At 36.4% G+C, this 22,036-nt stretch overlaps 3 protein-coding genes across 4 annotated transcripts in view; 1 reads left to right on the top strand and 2 right to left on the bottom strand.

Annotated features, from left to right (window-relative positions):
* pcs (SH3 domain-binding protein parcas) overlaps nucleotides 1-22,036 on the top strand; it is a 549,277-nt gene that overhangs the window by 111,198 nt on the left and 416,043 nt on the right. The window lies entirely within an intron of this gene.
* Nucleotides 5,964-7,791, bottom strand: LOC141405138 (uncharacterized). The gene is made up of 2 exons (XM_073989162.1): nucleotides 6,418-7,791; nucleotides 5,964-6,343 (listed from the first exon to the last, which is right to left on the bottom strand). The coding sequence occupies exons 1-2, from the start codon at nucleotides 7,597-7,599 to the stop codon at nucleotides 6,323-6,325; spliced, it is 1,203 nt and encodes a 400-aa protein (XP_073845263.1). The 5' UTR covers nucleotides 7,600-7,791; the 3' UTR covers nucleotides 5,964-6,322.
* lbk (leucine-rich repeats and immunoglobulin-like domains protein lambik) lies at nucleotides 11,835-21,788 on the bottom strand. Of its 2 annotated transcripts, none has more exons than XM_073989160.1 (9): nucleotides 21,250-21,788; nucleotides 16,098-17,206; nucleotides 15,791-15,862; nucleotides 15,516-15,725; nucleotides 15,305-15,448; nucleotides 14,398-15,242; nucleotides 13,951-14,340; nucleotides 13,610-13,891; nucleotides 11,835-13,464 (listed from the first exon to the last, which is right to left on the bottom strand). In XM_073989160.1, the coding sequence occupies exons 2-9, from the start codon at nucleotides 16,985-16,987 to the stop codon at nucleotides 12,182-12,184; spliced, it is 4,116 nt and encodes a 1,371-aa protein (XP_073845261.1). In that variant the 5' UTR covers nucleotides 16,988-17,206; nucleotides 21,250-21,788; the 3' UTR covers nucleotides 11,835-12,181. The 2 variants fall into 2 exon arrangements, with proteins under 2 accessions (XP_073845261.1, XP_073845262.1); XM_073989161.1 differs by lacking the exon at nucleotides 21,250-21,788 and adding an exon at nucleotides 21,034-21,145.

Genomic DNA, 22,036 nt, shown 5'->3' with positions numbered 1-22,036 from the left:
ATAGCAAGATTTTTACTACTTCGATGATCTTAGCCTAATTTTTAAGAATATCGGCTGCCGTTGTCGTTTATATGTTTCCAAATGAAAACATTAAGAAAAATTTAACAGTTTTGGAGATATGGTGCGAAATCTATACAAATTATGGAATTTTTAGATATATTATAAAATTTGAGGTAATAAATGTAGTTTTTCCAGTTCAATATTTGTCCAAATATGTTATTCTGACCCTTATCTACAAATTTGCTTCAGAGGTCAGAAGAAGATTTGCATTGGTTTCAGAGATATAGCCCCGAGTTTCTGTAAAAAGTCGATAATTAGCAATGTTTAGAGGGGGCCATCACATCCAAGCTGAACACGGTGTGCCTTAACTAAATTTAAATGGAAGGTGCTTACACCTGGGAAGTTTTTGCAGATTCTGAAACTAGAATGTTCATAGATGAGACATATCAAGAAACAAAAAAAAAATCGCCGGAGGGATTTTCAAATAAATCGCGATTTAAGTTCACATTTTTAGGGGTTCTTTAGGTTTTCACGATTTGGCTTGGAAACCGCGTGTCCTATGTAAATTAGCCTAAAAAACATTTTGTAGCTGTGAAAATTCTCCATAAGATATGACTTGCGGTTTCCAAGCAAAATCTTGAAGACTTAAGATAAAAACCTAAAAATTTGAACTGATCCTCTATATCTCAAAAATGGTAAAACCTACGAAAAAACCTAAAGGTCAGTCTTGTAGAGAATTTTCATAGGCACAACATTTTCTTTAGACTCATTTCGATACGACTTGTAGTTTCCAAGCAAAATCGTGAAAATCTAAAAACCCCCTAAAATTGTGAATTTTGATCGCAATTTATTTAAAAGTCCCTCTGGCGATTTTTTCTGATTTTTTTATTTTTCTTATTTATGAACATTGCTGTTTCAGAATCAGCGAAATCTTCCCACTCATTTCGATACGACTTGCGGTTTCCAAGCAAAATCGTGAAAATCTAAAAACCCCCTAAAATTGTGAATTTTGATCGCAATATATTTAAAAATCCCTACGGCGATTTTTTCTGATTTTTTATTTTTCTTATCTATCTATAAACATTGCTGTTTCAGAATCAGCGAAATCTTCCCATGTGTAAGCGGTTTTCATCAAAAGTTAGTTAAGGCGCACTGAGCGCCTTAACTTCTATATCTCAAAAACGGTAAAACCTACGAAAATATCATAAAATTCAATCTTGTGGAGAATTTTCACAGCTACAATATTTTGTACTTTGGGTCTGTACTTTCAAAAATCCTCACTTCAAATTTTTTGCACAAGAATACCTTAAAAATACTGCACAGTGTTATTTACCGGAAGAGATAGAGTCTGATTCAGGATTATTTTTTACTTTTATTATAATGTTAAAGAAGAAGTATTATATTTGGCCTGTTCCCGTACTTTATAAAGTGGTAAAAGTCGTAAAAGTTGTAAAAGTCGTAAACGATTTTCATATAAATTTTGTGTACGGGAACGCAAAATGTGTAAATGTGGTAAAAATTGTAAAAACTTATTTTTTTTTTATTGGATTCGACACTTTGATGGACTTTGGACAAACACTTTGATGGACTTAGTTCTATATATTTTTGACAAATAACAATCGATCCTTATTGAACCCCACTTAATTATTCGGTTATAATAAGCTAAATAATTTTAGAAATGGATCTTATTTTGAGAGACGCTCCTCTCGATAGTTACCGCGCCCATAAGCTATTTTAGTTGGTTACCGTAGCATTTAGAGCTTTGTCAGGAAGCATTAACTTGTCCACGAAAATAGGATATCGCTGTAAACAAGACTACAAAATGTCCAAAGGATCCTCAAACAGTCTTTAAACTGCGGTTACGTTAGACTTGTATGAGTGACCTGAAGATGTTGTCCAAACATATTCTCTTGGAACTTGATGTACTTTTGGAAGTAATTTTGCGAGTGGACCAAGATAGTCCATATTAGGTTCGATTTTGGACCGAATCGGTTAGTCCCTTCGACCATTTTAGTGAAAATTGTGAACTTTTATGGCGGAGGTACCGATATGACTTAAATTTGGACAAAACATTACGAGATCCATAACTTGGACCAAATCGGTTGATCCGTTCGAGAGTTATCATGAGTTCCAACCTGCCAGACAAACAACCTGTCCAAACATATTTATGTGGAGTCTAAAATCATTATTTTGATGAGACCTACATATTTGTATCGTATCCTAGTGTATATAATCTCGTAACCTTAAAGTCTGAGGCTACAATTCTACTTCGGTGATTCATTTGTCTTCATTATTTTCTCATACAGTTTAGCAGCAAATTTGTCTAAAATAGAATAACAAAATTTTGGCGATGGCAGTAAAACAAATTTCTAATTGGTTTCCAAGATGTAGTCCACGAAGGACCGACCCTTCATTCATTGTATCCAATAGACATTTTTTCATATACTTCCATTCCCACAATACTGAACTCGTTATTTTTGTTATTACAGGATGAGTTAAGCTCGAGAGCTCTGTATAGTTCGAATATGACATAAACTTGGAGTACATTCATTAAGGATTCGCATTTGATAGTGGAATGATATGACATGAAGAAGTAATTCAGATTTCATTGGAAGTTTCTCTCAAAAACAGCTTACAAATGTTGACTCTTCAAACGATACCAAACGAATGGCTTTTTCTTTATTGCGTCTTTCTTTTCAATCGATTACTTAAATCTATTTCAATACATAGTTGTGTTTTCATACATAGTTGTGTTTTCATACAGGGTTGTTTTTGTGGTTCTATACACCACTGGTAAGTAGTTATTCACATTAACTCTGTTCATTCTACTACATCTCGTCCAACCTGACGGTAGTGACCGCCTCGGTCACTCCAGTACAATTAAATTATAGTAAAAGTAACTTATTTTAATCTGGTAACTACATACTTAGACTACTTAACCTAAAGTTATATACATTTCAACTACTATATACATTACAAGGTAGAGCAGCCCTGGGTCCCTGGGTCAACTTTTTTCCACAATCTCATGTTGCATGCCTCTATAACCCCGTCATAGGGGATTTGTGTAATTTGGCAGTTTTCTATATCTCTAACCACATACCTATCCTTCGGCAGCACCTTATGCACTACGTAAGGTCCCTTATACTTGGGCAACAATTTTTTGTTAACCCCCACCGTTGTATCCACGTTCTTAATTACAACAAAATCACCTGTTTGAAACGAATCAACCTTACACCCCTTTTCATCTGCCCGCCGCTCGTTATATTTTTGTGCCTTTACAATGGCAGCCCCCGCTTTATCTCGAATTTCCTTGATACCCTCCCCCGGGCCCAAAAAGTTCTCCTCTAGGTATTCGGAAAGCTTGTCTACGACTTCGCCTCTTTGGTTAACCCCAAATAAAACCCTGCTCGGAGTATCCCCAATGGATCTATTAATTGTATTATTAAACGCGAACTCGATTTTGCCAAGCTGCTTCACCCAGTCGGCATGTGCTACTGGCTCACTAAGTTTAGCCAACATTCCCACCAAGGTCCTGTTCACCCGTTCTACCTGACCATTAGCTTGGGGTGAGTGAACAGCCACCTTGATGTGATCTATGTTTCTTTCATTCAAATATTCCGAAAATTCCCCTGACGTGAAGCAACTTCCTCTATCCGTAATACATCGTACTGGCCTACTATAATAATCAAAGTATTTAGTAAGTGCCGCCTTAACCTCTTTGGTGCTTGTGGTCAATACCGGGTATAACCTGACAAATTTTGTAAATGCATCGATGACCACTAGAATATGCTTTCTCTTAGATTGTAATGAGGGCAACGGGCCCAAGTGGTCTAAATGGATTGTGTGAAATGGCCTTGTCTCTTTCGGGATACTATGCAGTGCTCGTGCGTTGGGTCTGTGAGGGGCGGAGTACATTATACATTTGATACAGTTTTTCTTATTTTCCTCAATCTTTTGTTTCATATCTGGGAACCAATAGTGGTCCTTCATTTTTAAATATACTTTATCCACCCCTAAATGTCCTACCTTTTCATGTATGTTTTTAATTAAGTCATTTTCCATTCCCTTTGGAACGAAAAATCTTAAATTGCCATTAAGTTTCCTGTAAATTACTCCATTCACCATGTCATAGCCGCTCACGGTTCCCTCTTCCAATTTAATTTTCAAATTTTTTATTTCTGGGTCCCTCGCTTGAGCTGCACATAGTTGGAAGTCAATGTCTTCTGACTCTATGGTTGCTATTACCTTATTATTATTCTGTTCAATTCTAGAAAGTGCGTCAACATGTCCCATTTTATCCCCTGGTCTGTGTTCGACGGAGTAATCATAGTTCTCTAATTCCAATGCCCACCTTGCTATTCGGCTATTGATGTTTTTCTTTGCTAATGTCAGTGCCAATGAATTACAGTCCGTCACAATTTTGAACTTGATTCCTTCTAAATACGGTCTGAATCTTCTCAATGCGTATATAATGGCTAGTGCTTCTAGCTCGAAACTATGGTATCTGCTTTCCGAGTCCGTTGTCTGTTTTGAAAAATAAGCTATTGGGTGGAACACCTTATCGTCCTGTTTCTGCATTAGGATTGCTCCAAATCCTATCGCACTTGCGTCGCAATGTAGCTGCGTTTCTCTTTTAGGATTGTATATCGCTAAAATTGGGCTAGATGTTAAGTGCCGTTTTAATGTCTCTATTGCTTCTTTACATTCATCATTCATTATGTACTTGACTCCGTCTTTTGTTAGTGCATACAAAGGCTTTGCTATCAACGAAAAACCTTTTACGAATTTTCGAAAATATGCACACAACCCCAAAAAGGCCTGCATCTCCTTCACATTCTTTGGTATTGGGTATTGCCTGATTGTATTTATGTGGTTTTCCGATGGTTCGATGCCCTTCCCTGATACCTTGTATCCCAGGTACTCTATTTCTCTATAGGCCAGTTTACACTTTTGTATTTTTAATTTTAACCCATAACTAGCTAGCCTGTCCAAAACTCTTCCTATCAGCAGAATGTGTTCCTGTAGCGTCTTTGAAGCTATTACTATATCGTCCATATAGATTACCATTTCGTTTTTCTCTAAAAAGTCCTTAAAGACCCCTGCAATAAATCTCTGAAATATTGCTGGTCCGTTTTTTAGACCAAATGGCATTCTCATGAACTCGTACTGTCCATTGGGCACTACGAAAGATGTATATTTTATTGAATTTTCCTCCATTCTGATTTGGTGGAATCCTGACTTAAGGTCCATGATAGTGAACCACTCTTTCCCTTCTAAATACTCCAAACAGTCCTCTATCAGTGGGAGGGGATAATTGTCCCTGACTGTTATTTTATTAAGGGCCCTATAGTCTACGCACATTCGGATTTCCCCACTCTTCTTCTTTGTCAAAACGATGGGTGACGCATATGGGGAATTGCTTGGCCTTATAATCTCCTTTTTCAATAGGTCCGCTATGATTCTATTTACTTCCCGCTTCTCTGCAAAGGACAGTCTTCTTGGTGGGCAATACGTTGCATTGTCTGACGTCACTATTATCGAGGCCCTAAAGTCTGATGTTGTCAACTCGGCATTATTTTCCTTCGGATAATTTTCCTTAATTATTTCCTTAATTTCTTGTTTATCGCGCAATCCCAATTGCGGGTTAATATCCCACTCAATATCTTTAATTTCTTCTATATTTCCTACTGTTTGTAGTAATTGTATTCCCTCATTCCTTTCATGACTGTTCTCTTCCGTCCCTGCAGTTCCCAAATGTTTAGTTATGATTTCCTTTTCAGTCTCTTCAGTTTTGTATTCTGTATCTTTTTCCACCTCATCTTCCTTCTCATTCCTTTCATCACTGTCCTCTTCCGTCCCTGCAGTTCCCAAATGTTTAATTATGATTTCCTTTTCAGTCCCTTCAGTTTTGTATTCTGTATCTTTTTCCACCCCATCTTCCTTCCCAACACAAACACTGCACATTTTGTTTTTGTTTCCACTTTTTATTTTTAGCGCTTCCCAACTTTCTACAACTTTGGGTACCGCGTATAGAAATATCTTAAGGCTACTTTTGTTTTCTTTTAATTTATGCTTTTTGGTATTTTCATTTTTATAACTTAAAGTAATATCAAAAGAACTCAAAAAGTCCCGTCCTAACACCAAAGGGCAAGGGGCTTTTCTTACTAAAACATTTAAATTCATTTCTTTTTCTTTTCCATTAAATTCTATCTTAATCCTAATTTTGCCATATGTTTTTAATGACTCCCCATTTAAATCCTTATATCCTGTCTTCATTTTCCTTCCAATTATAATATCGGGGCTCAACGCACGTACTACCTCTTCATTTATAAAGCTGGACGGGCTGCCAGTATCAATTAAGGAATAAACAAAATAGAAATTAGACCCAGAATAGGGAGGCCCCAAAGCTACTCTTACCTTCATTCTCCATCCGATTTCATCTTCTTCCACTTCTTCCTCGTTCAGTGCGGCCACAGCTCGTTCAGGACAGTCCTTTTTAAAATGGCCCATTTTTCCGCATTTGTAACAGGTTCCTTTCGGTCGGTATTCTCTTTTGCACTCGCCTGAGTAATGCCCAAATTGTTGGCAATTATAGCACCGCACTTCTGTCTTTCTTACCGCCTGTTTCACACCTCTCTCCTTCAATATGGCCTCGTATTTCGGGATGCATTTTTTAAAGGCCGCCAATGTTGTGCAGTTGATTGGTATTGTGGCCGTGAACTCCTTGTCTTGGATACCCTCCACAATGTATTCAACCAACTCTGCTTCATTTATCGGAGTATCCTCCGCCAGTTCCTGCATTATTAATGTATACCGGTGGAGGCTCTCCGCTTGTCGGTGCCATTTGCGATTTTCCAATTTCTTGAGGGCCTCTTTTACCCCCATAGATCGTGTAAACTCGGCATTGAGCTCTTTTTTAAATTCTTCCCAAGTAGTTGCGTTTGAAGAGCGCATAAATAAGCTGGCACTTCCAGCCATCATTCTTCTGGCGAAAAGAAATTGCTCAGTTGAGTTGCAGCCAATCACTGAAGTCACTCTTTCAAACTCCTTAGTCCATTTGGCCACACTCTGGTTGTCATCACCAGTAAATTTCATAATGGCTCCTTCAACGTCGACGAAATTCACATTTTTCTTATTCTCCACTTTCTTTGCTTCCAGCTCATTGATCTCATTTTGTAATTTAAGCAATCGCAATTTCATTTGCAACTGCTTCTCTAACTTTTGCAATTCGCTTTCAGCTTCTTGTTGTACAGTTTGCATGTTTGTATGTATCTGCTGGCTTATGGCGGTTTGTTCGCTTGCTTGGTTACGCACACTGTTAACAACCCGTCCGTCCACTTCTTGTTGTACCGTTCTTTGTATGTCTGTATGTACTTGCTGGCTGGTGACGGTTTGTTCGTTTGCTTGAACACACACATTGTTAAGAGCCTGTCCGTCCGCTTCTGTATGTATCTGCTGGCTGGTTTGCTCGCCTACTTGTCCTGACGCGCCGTCGCCAACCACATTTCTCAAGAGATCACGTAATTGCGTAATTGTCGCTGTGTCCGGGAAAGTAATTCCCAGCTTCTTCAAATCCTCCATTAATTCTTCTCGTCCCATAGTTGGCGATTCCTCAGGTTTTTTTTTTTTTTTATTACTTCAGGCTGTTTTAATAAAACTTCAGCGTTCGTTTATTCGTTGGCCACACACAATTTTTCTTCAGTGTTTTCTGCGTATACCGAATTTGTCTGTTGGCAATGGGTTCGCGCACACCTGAGCTGTTGACTCTTCAAACGATACCAAACGAATGGCTTTTTCTTTATTGCGTCTTTCTTTTCAATCGATTACTTAAATCTATTTCAATACATAGTTGTGTTTTCATACATAGTTGTGTTTTCATACAGGGTTGTTTTTGTGGTTCTATACACCACTGGTAAGTAGTTATTCACATTAACTCTGTTCATTCTACTACACAAACAAAATTTTTTAAAATATTTTCTTACAAAACTTGTTAATGATGTACATTTTCTGTTCAGAAACTTAAGAAAATATAAGTTTTAATTTGAAATCTTCAAATATACAAACATTTTTATGAGAAAAAATATAATAACTAGTTACAGTAGCTTAAAAAATTTTGTTCGACCAAACCATTTCGGGGGGGGCCCGGGCCCCCCGTGCCCTCCCCCCCCCGTACGTCCCTGGGCACTTGTGTGTAAAAAATACAAATATTATTTTTAGAGACGCTCAAAAACCATCAAAACCATCATGTGAGATAGAGGGAACCTTGGTCATTTTTTGCACCAGCATACATTCGATATTGCATGAACATCTGTCCGTGAAAAGGTTTGTTATCGTTGGAACCTCCACAATTTGACAATCGCTCAAAAAGAATCGTGTCGATTGGTGCTAAGAAATGTTAAAAAATACGATAGCGGTGCTTCACAAGACGTTCATACCGTCGTCACAGGATATATGTATGCGTATGAGCCCGAAACAAAACAGCAATCGACCATGGGGTCTTCGAACACGAGCCAAATCTAACTAAAGTTGTTCATTAACGAAGCACTTCGAAACAAATGGTCGCCTACTTCTGCGGCTAAACTGATCATATGGCGACTATATGGCTTGAAAAGCGTACGACGATTAATTGTTTGATGTCTGATGTCTTCGGAAACGAACAAGAAAAGTCGAATCATTGTGCACCATGACAATGTGAGCTCTTACATATCGATTCAAATCAAATTATTTTTTTCGCTTAATTTTAACCCCTCCTGCTAACACAAAACATATAAGATTAACTAAACAAAAAAATTGCTATTATTCAAAATGACAAGTGGCAACCCCTTAAATAAATGTAGAGGAAACATTTAAAAATAGTATCTAATGTATTTCTTTCTCATACTACTGTTTTATTTAACCCACTTGACGTAAAGGGGGTGGAACACAATTGAAAAGTTGGTTTGGTGAAATGTGACACGAAAAAAGAACCCATGGAACAAATCAGCAACTTTTTGCAAATGTAAAAATTGGCCATAACTTCTAGACTTTAACAGATATCGGACTAAAATCAGCTTCTGATATATTCTTTGAGTTTAGTTAATTAGAATTGTGCTTTTAAAGTATTCACCCTTATTACGGTTGGCGTTGTCGTATCCAAAATTGCAAACTGATGTGTCGTAACGTCTAATCGAAATTTCAAAATTTACATTTTTAAAAAATTCTTTTGGTAACAAAAATTAATAGAATTATTAGTAGATCATTTTTAAACTATTAATTCGGAAGAACAACTATCCCTACAGTTTTTACAATCAAAATAAGTTTTCGGCGTAGACATTTTTGCGGTCGTTGGCGTAGTCGTTGTCGTAGGCATATTTTTTGGTACCACGTAACATTTAGGACAAAGAAAATTTTTTCTCATAATATATAATTGTTCCATAAACATCCCAGATGGGACAAGGGAGACTTCTCTCATATCAATGAGTGCACCCCGATTCATATTAGCTTAATGATATGGGACCTACTGTTTATCGCCGAATCCGAACGGCGGGTCCTGAGACACCACTTGTAGAGAAATTTTGCATGACTGAAATACTCAGGAAATGTCGCCAACATTACTGAGGGGTATTTTGCCACCGTTGAAAATTTGATGTTGCTTGGCCGGGGAATCGAACCCACGACCTTCAGCGTGCAAGGCGGGTGTGCATACCATTGCACCACGGTGGCACCAATTTTTTCTCATACAAAAATCGTCTCTTGAACAAAGCCCAATTCTAATTAACTACATATTTTATTTTTACACTTTTTGTTTTCTTTTCTGATTTGTTATAATTTTTAATTATTCCTTATGTTGTAGTGGTTGTATACTGGTTCCATTCACTTTCTTAATTTCACTTGGCAAAACCCGGACATGTGTTGTGTTTGTCAATACTCATAATATTATACGTGCCATTTATATCAAAGTTATGTAGAATGTGTACATGAGAATTATACGCAACCAAATCAAATATTTTAGTACCAGTCGCGTGATCGGGGTTCGGAAGAATAAAATATTATTCGCCTGCATTAACTACCCAGGTATTTACTCAATATGTGGGTAAAAACTACAGAAACTAAAATCATCCAATTGGACGCGAAAACGCCGTATTTTAATAAATTTTGTCTGACTATGAATAAAATTACCTTTTTTTGGAAATGTGACTAGTTAATATTTTACCAATTTTGGTCCATATTTTTGGCAAATCTCTCATATATAGTTACGGCGTAATTTTTGATTTATGAGGGCTTTTAGAACGGTTTGTTGAAGTCCTTCTTGCGGAAAAACGTAAATGCTGGACCGATATTATTTTTTTCATATATCTGATGGCTTAACTTTTGATTTCAGCTGATAATCTTGAGATTTTGGTCCTCTTCGACAAAGCACCCAAATGAACACCCGAAAAGGTATTTATCGGGAATTTACCAGGTATTTACCCAAGTTTTGGGTAAATACCGGGTAGAATCCCATCTATAGTTATGAAACACAATACTTCAGACATTTGCAAAACAACTAATGTTTCGGAAGTCAACCATAATACTATAAGACAATTTTAAAAACCCCACAAAAATATGCTAAAATAACCGAGTGTTACGTGAATTTTCGCAACCATTGGCAATGAATGGTTTAAATAAGAAGGTGATGTTCAGAATTTCCTTATGAAGAATCTTAATTTAATTAAAACATAAGTCGAGCTTTGTGTATATATGAGGAATTTAATTATTAGCCAAATTTTGCCAAATTATTGGCTGACTTCATGCAAAGCATTCGTGCACTGCGTCATACTGGTATTTGATTTGGCACTTGATCACTTTATGATGGAGCTACTTCGTGGTATCAAATTAGCCCAATTTGTCATGCATTTAACACATCTTTTTTTTTAAAGGTATAAATATAATTTATTTGGTTTTTATTTAATATTTTTTTACAGTTCAATTAAATTGCGTTAGAAATTATAAAATAAATGTCCTAATGCTAAGTATCTTAACAAACTCGTCTTATAAGTAGAATATTACAACTAGATTCTGTTATGTCGTATTAAATATACATAACTACATATTATATTTATATAGAATAATAAATATTCTATATTATAGAATATTAAGTATAATATCATTTGATTCTTAAACAATAAGTTATCTGCTAGTCTTTACACAAGAAGGCAAGTTTCAGAATATACATATATTTTTAAAGTCGCACACTTCACTTGGAAGTCTGATGCAAGTTAATGTGGCGAACCAGACTGTCTCTGTGGCGGCACATTTGTATTCCATGTATACTTTAAGGCAGGATTTTCATTTGGAGTAGGCACACACACGTACATAAGTCTTCCAAACAGGCAATCTATATTTTAGTTCTTTGGTTTGATCGTTCAAATATTCCTTTTTCCATATCCTCTCAATATTCCTTCTTTTTCATATCATTCCAAAAATACAATATCCACATTGGGATGCATTTACTACAACAATATGCACGAAGAATATTAAAATTTAAATGGTGGAAACATTTTGAGAATACACTGAACCACAAAATGCAATATGTATTAAACGTGTTGTGTAATACCGAGTTGGTTTGAACTCTATTGTAAATAAATAAGGTTATATTTGTTTGTACTGAAAGAATATTTTCTACAAATAATACAGAAAATTAATGGCTAAGCTATGTGAAATGTTATTGCTTCGTATAATACATCGGAAACGCCGAGGAGGAATATGTTGCGACCCATATGCCATACGTTTATGTGCAGCAATGATGGTCCCCCTCAACGTTTCATTCGTTTACTATTAATGATCCTATGTGATGAAAATACATTGTTGGTTCAGTGATTGGCCAAGTTTTGTTATCGAAACATTATCGAAATATAACAATAATAATAAAACACGAACAAACAGGACTTAAAATAAATAATATCACAAATATAAAGATATAAACAAGACTGGGAGGATTTCAGGAAAAGTTTGTAAGATGAATACAGTTGCAATTTGGGAAAGTAGTTTCTGTTAATAGCTGCATCGTTCTTTTAAAACGGAAATGTAGATAGTTCCTACACTGCGAGGAGATGGTAAACTTATATCTAGGATTTGATGAAGCGACGATTTTCATTTTTGAAGAACAGTCTTTTTGGTTTCTTGATCCAATCACTCCAGGATTTGGAAAAATTAAGGCAATTCAAATATCAACCATTTGCGTTTTTGAATGATGTTGGGGAGAAGTTGTTTGAGGTGTGAGGCAATTTTCAGCGTTGTTTCCGCAAGGCAAAGACGGCACAAAAGCCGTTGAAACGCTTGTGCTGACACCATCATGCACTGAGTTCATACTGGAAGTTCTTACATACTCCTTGTGGTTAGGCGAACCATTGTTGTTCAGCGGTATGCTATTGTTAGTATCCAAGGTATACAATGAAAGGCCCAAAGTTGGAGATGCGACTAATTCGTCGCTGTCTTCTTGTTGAACAGGCACACTGCCCCTCACATTGTAATCGTTATCGTCCTCCGTTTTGGCTAATGATATATTTGCCTGCGACTTCAATGCTGAAGTTGTAGCAGTGGGAGTTGAGGCGTGCGTCGGTATCATGCTTACGGAAAAATCTTCCACACTGCGTTTGTTGGCTGCATCTGAGCCTGTGCCCGAGTCTTTACTGGACAAATGATCCTGTTGGTGGTCTGTATCATGTGATGTATTTAAGCCCAAATATTCCAAAGTCAACTCTTCATCTTCATCTCTAAGAATCTTTTGAGCATTGCGGCTATCTCGAATACTACGTTGCAAAAGAAGTTGATTGTAATTTGGAGTAGCACTAACAATTAAACAATTTCGTTGTTCTGCCATTGTCTGATTGTCATCGTCGTCAACGTGATAACGTCCCGAATTTAACTCCAAAGCAGCCAAACTCCTTGGCCTCTGGTGACTCTGATCCCTATTCGACCTAATGTACGTTCGATTAAGTGTAGTCATTTGAGTTTGGTCCAAAATAGAGTCTTGTGTGGCAGCTACCCTGGATCCACTGCCGGGTCCACTGCGTTGAACAGCATTCCGGCATAGTTTCCTTTTTTGGTAAAATAATATGATCCACACCACCAGTGAGCCCACCACTATACAAATTAATGTTACCAATGCCACTCCAATGACAATTATCCGTTGGCTAAAATATTCCTTGACCACTATCAGATCCATTTGCATCGTAAATGTTTTAGAATTGTCCGTGATCTCACAGCGATAATGACCCGAGTCGGCTGACTGTGTGTTAACTATGATCAAAAGTTCCTTTTCAGCAGTGAAATAATATCGCTCCGAGTCTAAAGTGGGTGTTATGTGAAACGGCTTATTGTCCTTATACCACTCACGATGGGGTTGATTCAATTCGAAGGCAAACTCGCTTAGGCACTCAAGAACGCTGGATTTTCCCACAGCTATTTCCTTTGTAACAGCAGGAATATAGGGCTGTGGTTTGTCTATGTACACAAAGAAAGAGAGAGAGAGAGAGAGAAAAACTAAATATACGATCAAACAATAACAAATAATTTAAATGGAAGCTACAGTGAAACAAACAAGCATCAGGACCCGTGTAGTATATGCTTTGAATTCGCCAAGACTCACCGTTTACAGTCAATGTTGCATTCACTTTGATTTCTCCAGCTAGACTATTTGCAGTGCATGTGTAGATGCCACTGTCAATCGGCTTGGCATTTGTGATAACAAAGGCATTCTCTTCCCTTAAAACCTGCAAGCGGCGTTCAGTGGCGGCCGGGAAATCACTTGCCCCAAACTTTCGTAATGCGATTACAGGCGTAGGATCACCAGTTGCGGAGCACACCAACCTTGCCGTGTCGCCGGAATCAATTGTTAGGTTCGAAGGGATTTGCAGGAACGAAGGATGAACTACAAAAGAACATAAATCTAATTTAGAAAACTCCAATGTAATTAATATAAACACTTACTTCCAATAGAAATTTTAAATTTCTGCGAATATGTTGTGCCAAACGCATTTGATACTACACACTGGTATTTCCCAGCCAATTCATAGCTCACATTAAACAAGCGCAAGTAGCCGATAATTGTCGTGTGGTTACTAGATGGGTCGTTATAAATCTGTGTCTCGGTTGTTGCGTATGATGGGCCTCCTAGTAATGTCGAACCGACAATAATTGAACCACGATCTTTTTCCTTTATGTTACGATTGTCGTGGCGCCATTTAATTTTCAACTCATCTGTAGCGGAAAATGATGCTGCTCTTGGAGATGTAGCTCTACATTCCATTGTAATGTTGGCTCCTTTTACGGCCAATTGATTAGACGGCTCATGGGACAATTTTGGCTTTGGAGTTTCACCTAATTATGGAAGACAATTTTAAAATGATTTCAAAGAGGCTAAGGATTTCTTCTTACCGCATACTAATTCATTATGCTGAAGTGACAATAATTCCCGATCCAGTAGATGTTCCGGGTAACCACAAACAGCTTGGGGAGATTGTGTTGGCGACTGTTGGCCCGTTGCTTGCAAGTGCTTCGTGAGCCAGCGTTTGAACCCCAGAATCTCACAATCACAAATAAAATTGAGTGACTTGAACGTTAACTTTTGAAGGCGAGTCATGTGATCAAATGCCCCCGGCTGTATTGAAGCTAGGGCATTTCCTCCCAAATTCAAGGACTCTACACTGGAAAGTCCACTCAGTGACTTACTGTTGATTTGCTTTAAATTATTTCCGTACAAATCCAATTTCTTCAGTTTTCGCAATGATTTAAATGGTGGTCCAGCGCCAGGATCTTCTATGATCCATGACAGTTTGTTCCGCCGCAAATTCAAGTCTTCCAAATTTTTAACACAATCAAAAGTACTTTCCATCAGATACTGTATTTTGTTTTGAGCCAGATTTAAATATTTCAGACGTTGCAGGCAGTCTAAGTGCTGTGGCTTGAACTCGCTTATGTTGTTATGGGACAGATCAAGGCTTATAAGCGATTGAGTGAATTCCCAGGTGTCGACTTCGATACGAGATATAGAATTATTCGACAGACTCAAATGATGCAATTTCGTCAAATTAAACAAGCCCTGTCGGCTTAATGAGCTTATACCGTTGTGATCCAATTCTATAGTTTCGATCGCTTGCATGACATGGAAAACGCCATCCTGAAGTGTTTGAATGTTATTTGATTTCAAGAATAGCTTTTGTAAAGACGTTAGGCCTCGAAAGGTGGACCAGTTTATTTCCAACTGATTATAATTCAATGAACTACAATATTAAACATTAGTCAGAAATTTATCCTGCCGAATATGTGTTCGCCAGATACTTACAGCTTGCGTAATTTGCCCATATTTTTAAAGACGCCACCTGGTAGGGAAGTTAAATGGTTATTATTCAATTCGATATCTTGCAGATACGAAAGATTTTCAAAAGCGTTCTCCCCTATGCTAGATATCTCGTTTCCATTTAATATCCTACAAAAAAGTACAGGCATTGATTAGAAAAAAACACTCTTCGACTATAAATTCAATAATAATTTACAAGTGAGCCAATCTGTTTGTGCTTGGGAAAAAATCCGAATCAATCGCATGCAAAAAGTTTTTCGACAAATCTAATGATTTCAATTTCGGCAAAGCAGAAAGAGCCTCTGGGGAAATCCTTTGTATGCGGTTATGGGCCAAACTTAGGTGTTTTAGAGACGTTAGACCGACAAATTCCGGCATTGTTTCTAATTGATTTCGCTTCAAAACTCTAAATGGTTCAAAACAAGTTATGAATGAAAAGAGAAATAAATATGAAGTATTGGTCATGCTTACAGTTTATTCAGATTTGGCAAGTTGCGTATTTGAAGTACCGTTGTATCGTTTAGCTTATTTCCAATAAGATCGCTACAAAAAAATCATCGATTATCAATATTTTAAGAGTCATTATAATAATTTAACCTCTGCTATTGGTTGGATTTTAAGAACAACAGCAAAAACATAAATATAATTTATAAGTTAATGATTGGACGGTCCTCCTTTTATGTTAATCACTTTTGGTGATAATAAGAATGCAATAAATGTGTTTGAAAAATCCAACCACTAACAAAAGGGCAGTTGTTATTATTATTGTGATACGTACATGATTTGAACATAGTTGGGGAAGGTTGGTACTCGGTCCAAATGTTTTTTACCACAATCAAAATAGTCATTCAGACATTTACATTCTTTCGGACAATCAATGTCGTTGCTTATAATATGCGACTGTTGGCCATTTGGTGCATCGGCAACTGTAGTCGCAAGAGTTTTTTCCCCCTTCTCATATAGTTTGCCATCATCGGAAACATAACCAGTAGTTTCTGAGAGGGCGTTAGCAGCTCGTTTTAGAGTTAAGTTTTCAGATTCACTTTCATTTTCTTTGCTACCAGTGTTTAAATCCGTATCCATATCACTTATATGACGAGGGACTGTAGCATCCTCAAGACGGTTTCGGTTTCTCGACAAGGAAGACGTGGGCTCTCCCATAAAACCCGGTGATTTTGATATATTATCCAACTTCAACAGAGCAAATAGTTGTTGTTGCTGCAACTGTCGCTGCTGTTTGGGGGTAAAATTTGTAGAAGACGATGACAAGGCTGGGCTTGGGGCAGCACTTAAAATCGACGATAGGGGTATATCACGATATCCTTTTGTTGCTAAAACGACGCTGCCTGTACCACTGGCCGCAACTGCAGCTGCCTCTGTCAGACTGAAGGAAACTGGAAAGCAGGCCGTGACCATAACCAATGCCAGCAGGAGTAGAACAAATTCTTGGCAACTACGCAGCCATATCCACCAATGTACCTTTAAACCCTTCAACCTTTTCACTGACTGCGCTCGAGCTTCATACCAACAGCGTTTATCAATAAATGGCCAGTTAAAAGAAGATTTCTTTCTTCGCCGCTTACAATACTTGTAAGACTGGAGTAACTGCTGTTGTCGTTGTTTGTACTTCCGTTGCAATTGCAATTCGTCATTATTGCATTGTGACATTATAAGTCCTCTCCCTAGCCCCTACTTGTTTTTATTTAAATTTTTGGTTTTCTATTTACAACAGTAATGTGTACCACTCAGACATTGTCCAGAACATGAGTTTTCATTAGTACGGGTCCTGGCATCAGTGTATTCTAATCTTCATATCGCTTATGTTTATGAGTACTTATTACGATGGTAATGTGTTGCATCAGTAGCCTTCATTTTTGCAACAACAAGCTAAAAGTAAAAAAAGCAAAATTATAACCATGATACAATGACCATAGGTGACCTAGTAGACATGTGCGTGAAGATAAAATCGATTTTGAAAAACTAAGAAAGATACGAGCGCACGGAAAATTGAGAAAAATGGAAATTTTTGAAAAAGATTATCTAGGATTTTTTATGGAAAACTTTTTATATGCCTTTTGGGCCTATCAGGCCTCCTACGCGAAATTATGCAGGCCATTGGGTCCACTATAAGAAAATAATAATTTGATTACAGGTTGATTGTAGAAATTTTGAAATATCGATCGTTTATGAAAAAACCTTCATATATGTGGGTGGACCTATTGAGGGCCCCCTAGGCGAAATTTATGCCGCGTACCTACAGATTGCGAGCACAGCTAATTAAGTCATTGGGTCCATATAGACGCATCCTTTTTAGATCCTGAGTGATAGGCCAAAACATATTATATTCTTCAAAAATCGGAATTTTCCAAAATATTTTTTGCAACATTTTTTTCTCAAGTTTTTTACAATGAAAAGCTAAATCCTATGCATTTTTGGAAAGGAGAGATCATCAGCTTTTCAACGTCACCTTCCGTATAGCCGTAGTCTTTTTAGATCATGAGTAATAGGCCAAAACATAAAATATCCTTGAAAAACAGATTTTGTCAAATATTTCGGATTTTCTCAAATTTTCTACAATGAAATGCTTACAACTCTTTACTTTTGGAAACTAGACGCCTTCAGCTGCCCAAAGTCACTTTAGATCCTGAGTAATAGGCCAAAACATAAAATATCCTTGAAAAACAGATTTTGTCAAATATTTCCGATTTTTACATAAACAAATCCGATTTTCTCAAAATTTCTACAATTAAATGCTTAGAACTCGTTATTTTTGGAAACTAGACACTTCAGCTGTCCAGCGCCAGCCTTTTAGATCCTGAGTAATAGGCCAAAACATAAAATATCCTTGAAAAACTGATTTAAAAAAATCCGATTTTTATATAAAAAATCCTATTTTTTTACAATGAAATGCTTAGAACTCTTTACTTTGGAAACTAGACACCTTCAGCTGTCAAACGCCACCTTCGGTATAGGAGCAGCCTTTTTAGATCCTGAGTAATATGCCAAAACATAAAATATCCTTGAAAAACTGATTTATTAAAAAAAATCCGATTTTTATATAAAAAATGGTTTTTCAAAATCGTTTTTACCTTCGTGCGAATCTGTTACACAACTGTTCTACTGTTATACCACTTGTTATGTGGTTTTTGTCACCGCTAGTTAAAATCTATTTTATCTTCACACACATCCATATATATGGAGTCTACTCATAAACTGCCAATATTTTAAAATTTATACAATCATCATGTACCAAAATTAGTATACTCTTATAGTGGTCCCAATACCCTATTTAGGTGTGCCGGCAATATGTCCGCACAACACTTAAATTTTTCCTAGGGGAACCCTCAATAGGTCCAACCATATATTGGAGTCTTTCCATAATTGGCCAATATTTCAAAATGTATACAATCATCTAATCTGTTTTCATTTGTTTAAAGTGCACCTATTCAGCTGTCCAACGCTACTTATCCTGAGCAATAGCCTAAAACATATATCATTGAAAATCGTTTTTCAAAATCGTTTTTACCTTCGTACGAATCTATTATACAACTGTTATACTGTTATACCACCAATGTGGTTTTTGTCTCCGCTAGTTAAAATCGATTTATCTTCACGCCCATCCCCAAAACTGGCATCAATATTGAAAAAATTTTGGCAAGGACATTTTGTGTTCCCTATGAACCGTAAATACCTAATTACACATAATTTGTGAGAAAAATGAGAATAAAACCCTTAAAAACACATGAAATCGTTAGGAACCGTTTTATAGGGGCTACAAGAAAACGTGGACCTACGTTAAGAATTTTTTGCAAGGGTTTTTTGTGTACATTGAGAACTGACTGTGCCAAATTACAGCCAATAAGATTGTTAAATGTGGCTAATAGATTAAAAACACCTTAAATCGAGAGGTACCGTTTTTAAGAGGGGGTTTACATCAAAACATGGACCAAATATAGTAAATACCCAAATAAATACCCACAAATGGGTATTTACCCGGTAAATACCATCTCTAGTTGGGGTCCTTTAATGTTGGCTTCTTGCTTCACTTTTATCCATTTTTGTTTAATTAATTTATTTTTTAATTTTTCCCGCTTATGATATATCTTAACCAATAGTGATTATTCGTGATGTGGTCACTGTATGTGCTCATTTATTGTTTGGTCTTTGTCGCATTTCAGTAGCCTCATTTAAGTATCGGCCATGACTACAGCTTTGTAAGGTATTTTGCATTAAGCAATAACAATAATATTCGATATTTGCACCAATTCTTATTTTTCTTTTTGAATTTCTGTAAAAATGCTTGTTCTTTAAACATACAGTCGCATACAAAAGTCAACGTATGGTAATAATTTTAGTGATGATAATGATTATCTTATACACGAAGTAATTTAATGTAGTTTAGGTCTCTAAGAAGTGGATCAATCTAGCCCCACCCAATACTACCCAATTATGAATTTTGCTTTACCTCCTACTATGTTGCTTTTCAATAGCTAAGAAGAATTATTTTATATCATTGCATTTTGACCAGGAATACTACTGTTCTCATTCTCCTTTTAGGGCTAATGTAAAACTGTATGCCAAAACATTCATGAAAACAGGCAAAGTTTGGGAAAGAAACCTACATATCATGAAATGAAATCAAGATAAATGGTTAACGAGTCCAAAACAACAACGTAAACAGCATAACGTACGAATCTGGTTTTGTACGTAGACTTAGACTCTGCTTGCCACACAAACAATAACACACATACAACACAACTGCCGCCAATAAAAAAGTACAAAAGAACAACGGATGTGCTTCACACCTCAGGTGAGGATTATTTTGAGTACTGAAAAAAAAAACCTTAACCAAAACAAATGCTGTGACTACCTGAAAAAATCCCAATCAATAGGCAAGCTAAGAAGACAAAACCAGTAAACACTGCAACAATGATGCTTGTATAGGGCACGAATGCATGTATGAGAAAGTGGATCTGAGAATAAAATGAAGAATTCATCGGGATATTTTGGTGTTTCATTACCATTAAAATAAACGCAAAAAAAGAATTCATATTTCGACACCTTTTTTGGAATTTTATTCCATTATTCTTTTTTTTGTGCTTAAAGTGGCCAGGTTCCTTGCGGCTTCTTGGTTGCGGCGGTATTTCCACAAAAATTCTTTTAAAGGTATTTACACCTTCTTGTTTCCAATTTATTTTTAAAGTTACTAAAGTTTTTTAGGTTATTATTTTGAAGCCCGTGGGCGTAGAATCTATGCCTCTTTTCTCTGAGCCGTTCGAAGACGAACTCGTATTCATTATTCGTGCGTATATAGTAAGGGCAAATATTTTATATGACATTACAGGAAAAATGTATGGCCCGTCTTACAAAACTTCAGTTTTTTGAAATTATTTTCAATCAAACAAACATTTCCTACAACAACGGAGTTTGGTAGTAATTCAAACGAATTTGAATTAGATTCGTCTTAGAGAAACAGGCCATAAGATATCTTTTATTACCCAAGTAAATTTTAATTTTAGTCCCGAATAATACCATTCAGAACGAAGCCGATAGCCTGTGTTGCTAGTGCTTTATTACTATAATTTTATTATAATTTGTTATTATAATAAATATTTTAAATAAATAAAATAAATACCATTCAGAACAATTCTGGTGGTAATCTTGAAAGTCAATTTCTCGTTAAGTATGGACAACTCCAGAAAAAATAATTTTACCTATAAGTAAAGTGATCCGCGATTACTGGATAATGCATGTTGCAATGGGAAAATAGCAGAATTGCCATATTTTAATATTTTGCCCCAGCAGCGAATTCACAGGATATGCAAACTACATGTAGGAACATAAACATAGTAAAGTTATATAAGGCGGAAGTAAGTTGGAAGTAAGTTGTACGTACATACATACCAATTAAAAGGAACTCACGAACTCACCTTATTCTTAATAGACTTGGGGGCTTGCTTGTTTGATAGTTGTCTGTTGTTTATGTGTGACATACGAGTCAGTATGTCTTCTGCCTTAGAATGTTTACCTTTATTGCGCGTACATTTCCTCTGCCATTCTGCGGATACACAATTCAAAGCAACAGAATGCACAACAAACCAAAACAAATATCAAATATTTATTTATATTTGATTTGTCTTCTAATCTTTTTTTTTAGAGATTTAAACATATATACACAAATTAACACACACACTCGCGGATGGATCTCACGGATAACATTCTTTTTTTCTTTCTATTCCTGTTTATGTGTGGGTTCTTCTGAGACAAATTTAACGTTTATTATACCACAAAAACAAGAAGAATTTCTTTCAAATAAGTTTAGCTTAGTTAAGCATCGTTCACTATGCAATATGGTAAATTTTATAGCAATTTTTTGCTTTATTTTGGCTGTATTTCGCTTATTTCCTTTAAGTAATTTACGGTACACGAAAACGTCGTCCCACTCAACGAGAGAACAAAGTCGATTCTCTTATCTAGAACGGCGTATTCAAAATACAGTCGTAATCGATACTTATCGATAATTACTGTCACAGTGAAATGCCATGTTCATACCAGTATTTTAATTACGTTGTTCGCTCTCATAATTACGTATACGAATTAACCCGTTCATACGACATGATACATATTTCATACCAACATAGTTCATATTTTCATACTTTTTGTCTGTAGATTTTAAAGGGGAGTACACACTATCATTCAAAACTGACAGTCAACGTA

The sequence above is a fragment of the Musca autumnalis genome, unplaced genomic scaffold (genome assembly GCF_047663935.1).
Source record: "Musca autumnalis isolate F117 unplaced genomic scaffold, ASM4766393v1 scaffold_5, whole genome shotgun sequence".
Taxonomy (NCBI): domain Eukaryota; kingdom Metazoa; phylum Arthropoda; class Insecta; order Diptera; family Muscidae; genus Musca; species Musca autumnalis.
This window is presented reverse-complemented; position numbering and strand designations above follow the sequence as displayed.

What these genes read in the sequence shown, in the direction of transcription:
- LOC141405138 (XM_073989162.1), bottom strand. Translation starts at nt 7,599, where the DNA reads ATGGGACGAGAAGAATTAATGGAGGATTTGAAGAAGCTGGGAATTACT. An exon ending in AAATCGGATGGAGAATGAAG is followed by an intron (nt 6,344 to 6,417) that starts GTAAGAGTAGCT and finishes TGATACTGGCAG; the next exon opens with CCCGTCCAGCTTTATAAATG.
- lbk (XM_073989160.1), bottom strand. Translation starts at nt 16,987, where the DNA reads ATGTCACAATGCAATAATGACGAATTGCAATTGCAACGGAAGTACAAA. An exon ending in CCCAACTATGTTCAAATCAT is followed by an intron (nt 15,863 to 16,097) that starts GTACGTATCACA and finishes ATTTTTTTGTAG; the next exon opens with CGATCTTATTGGAAATAAGC. An exon ending in GCATAATGAATTAGTATGCG is followed by an intron (nt 14,341 to 14,397) that starts GTAAGAAGAAAT and finishes TTCCATAATTAG; the next exon opens with GTGAAACTCCAAAGCCAAAA.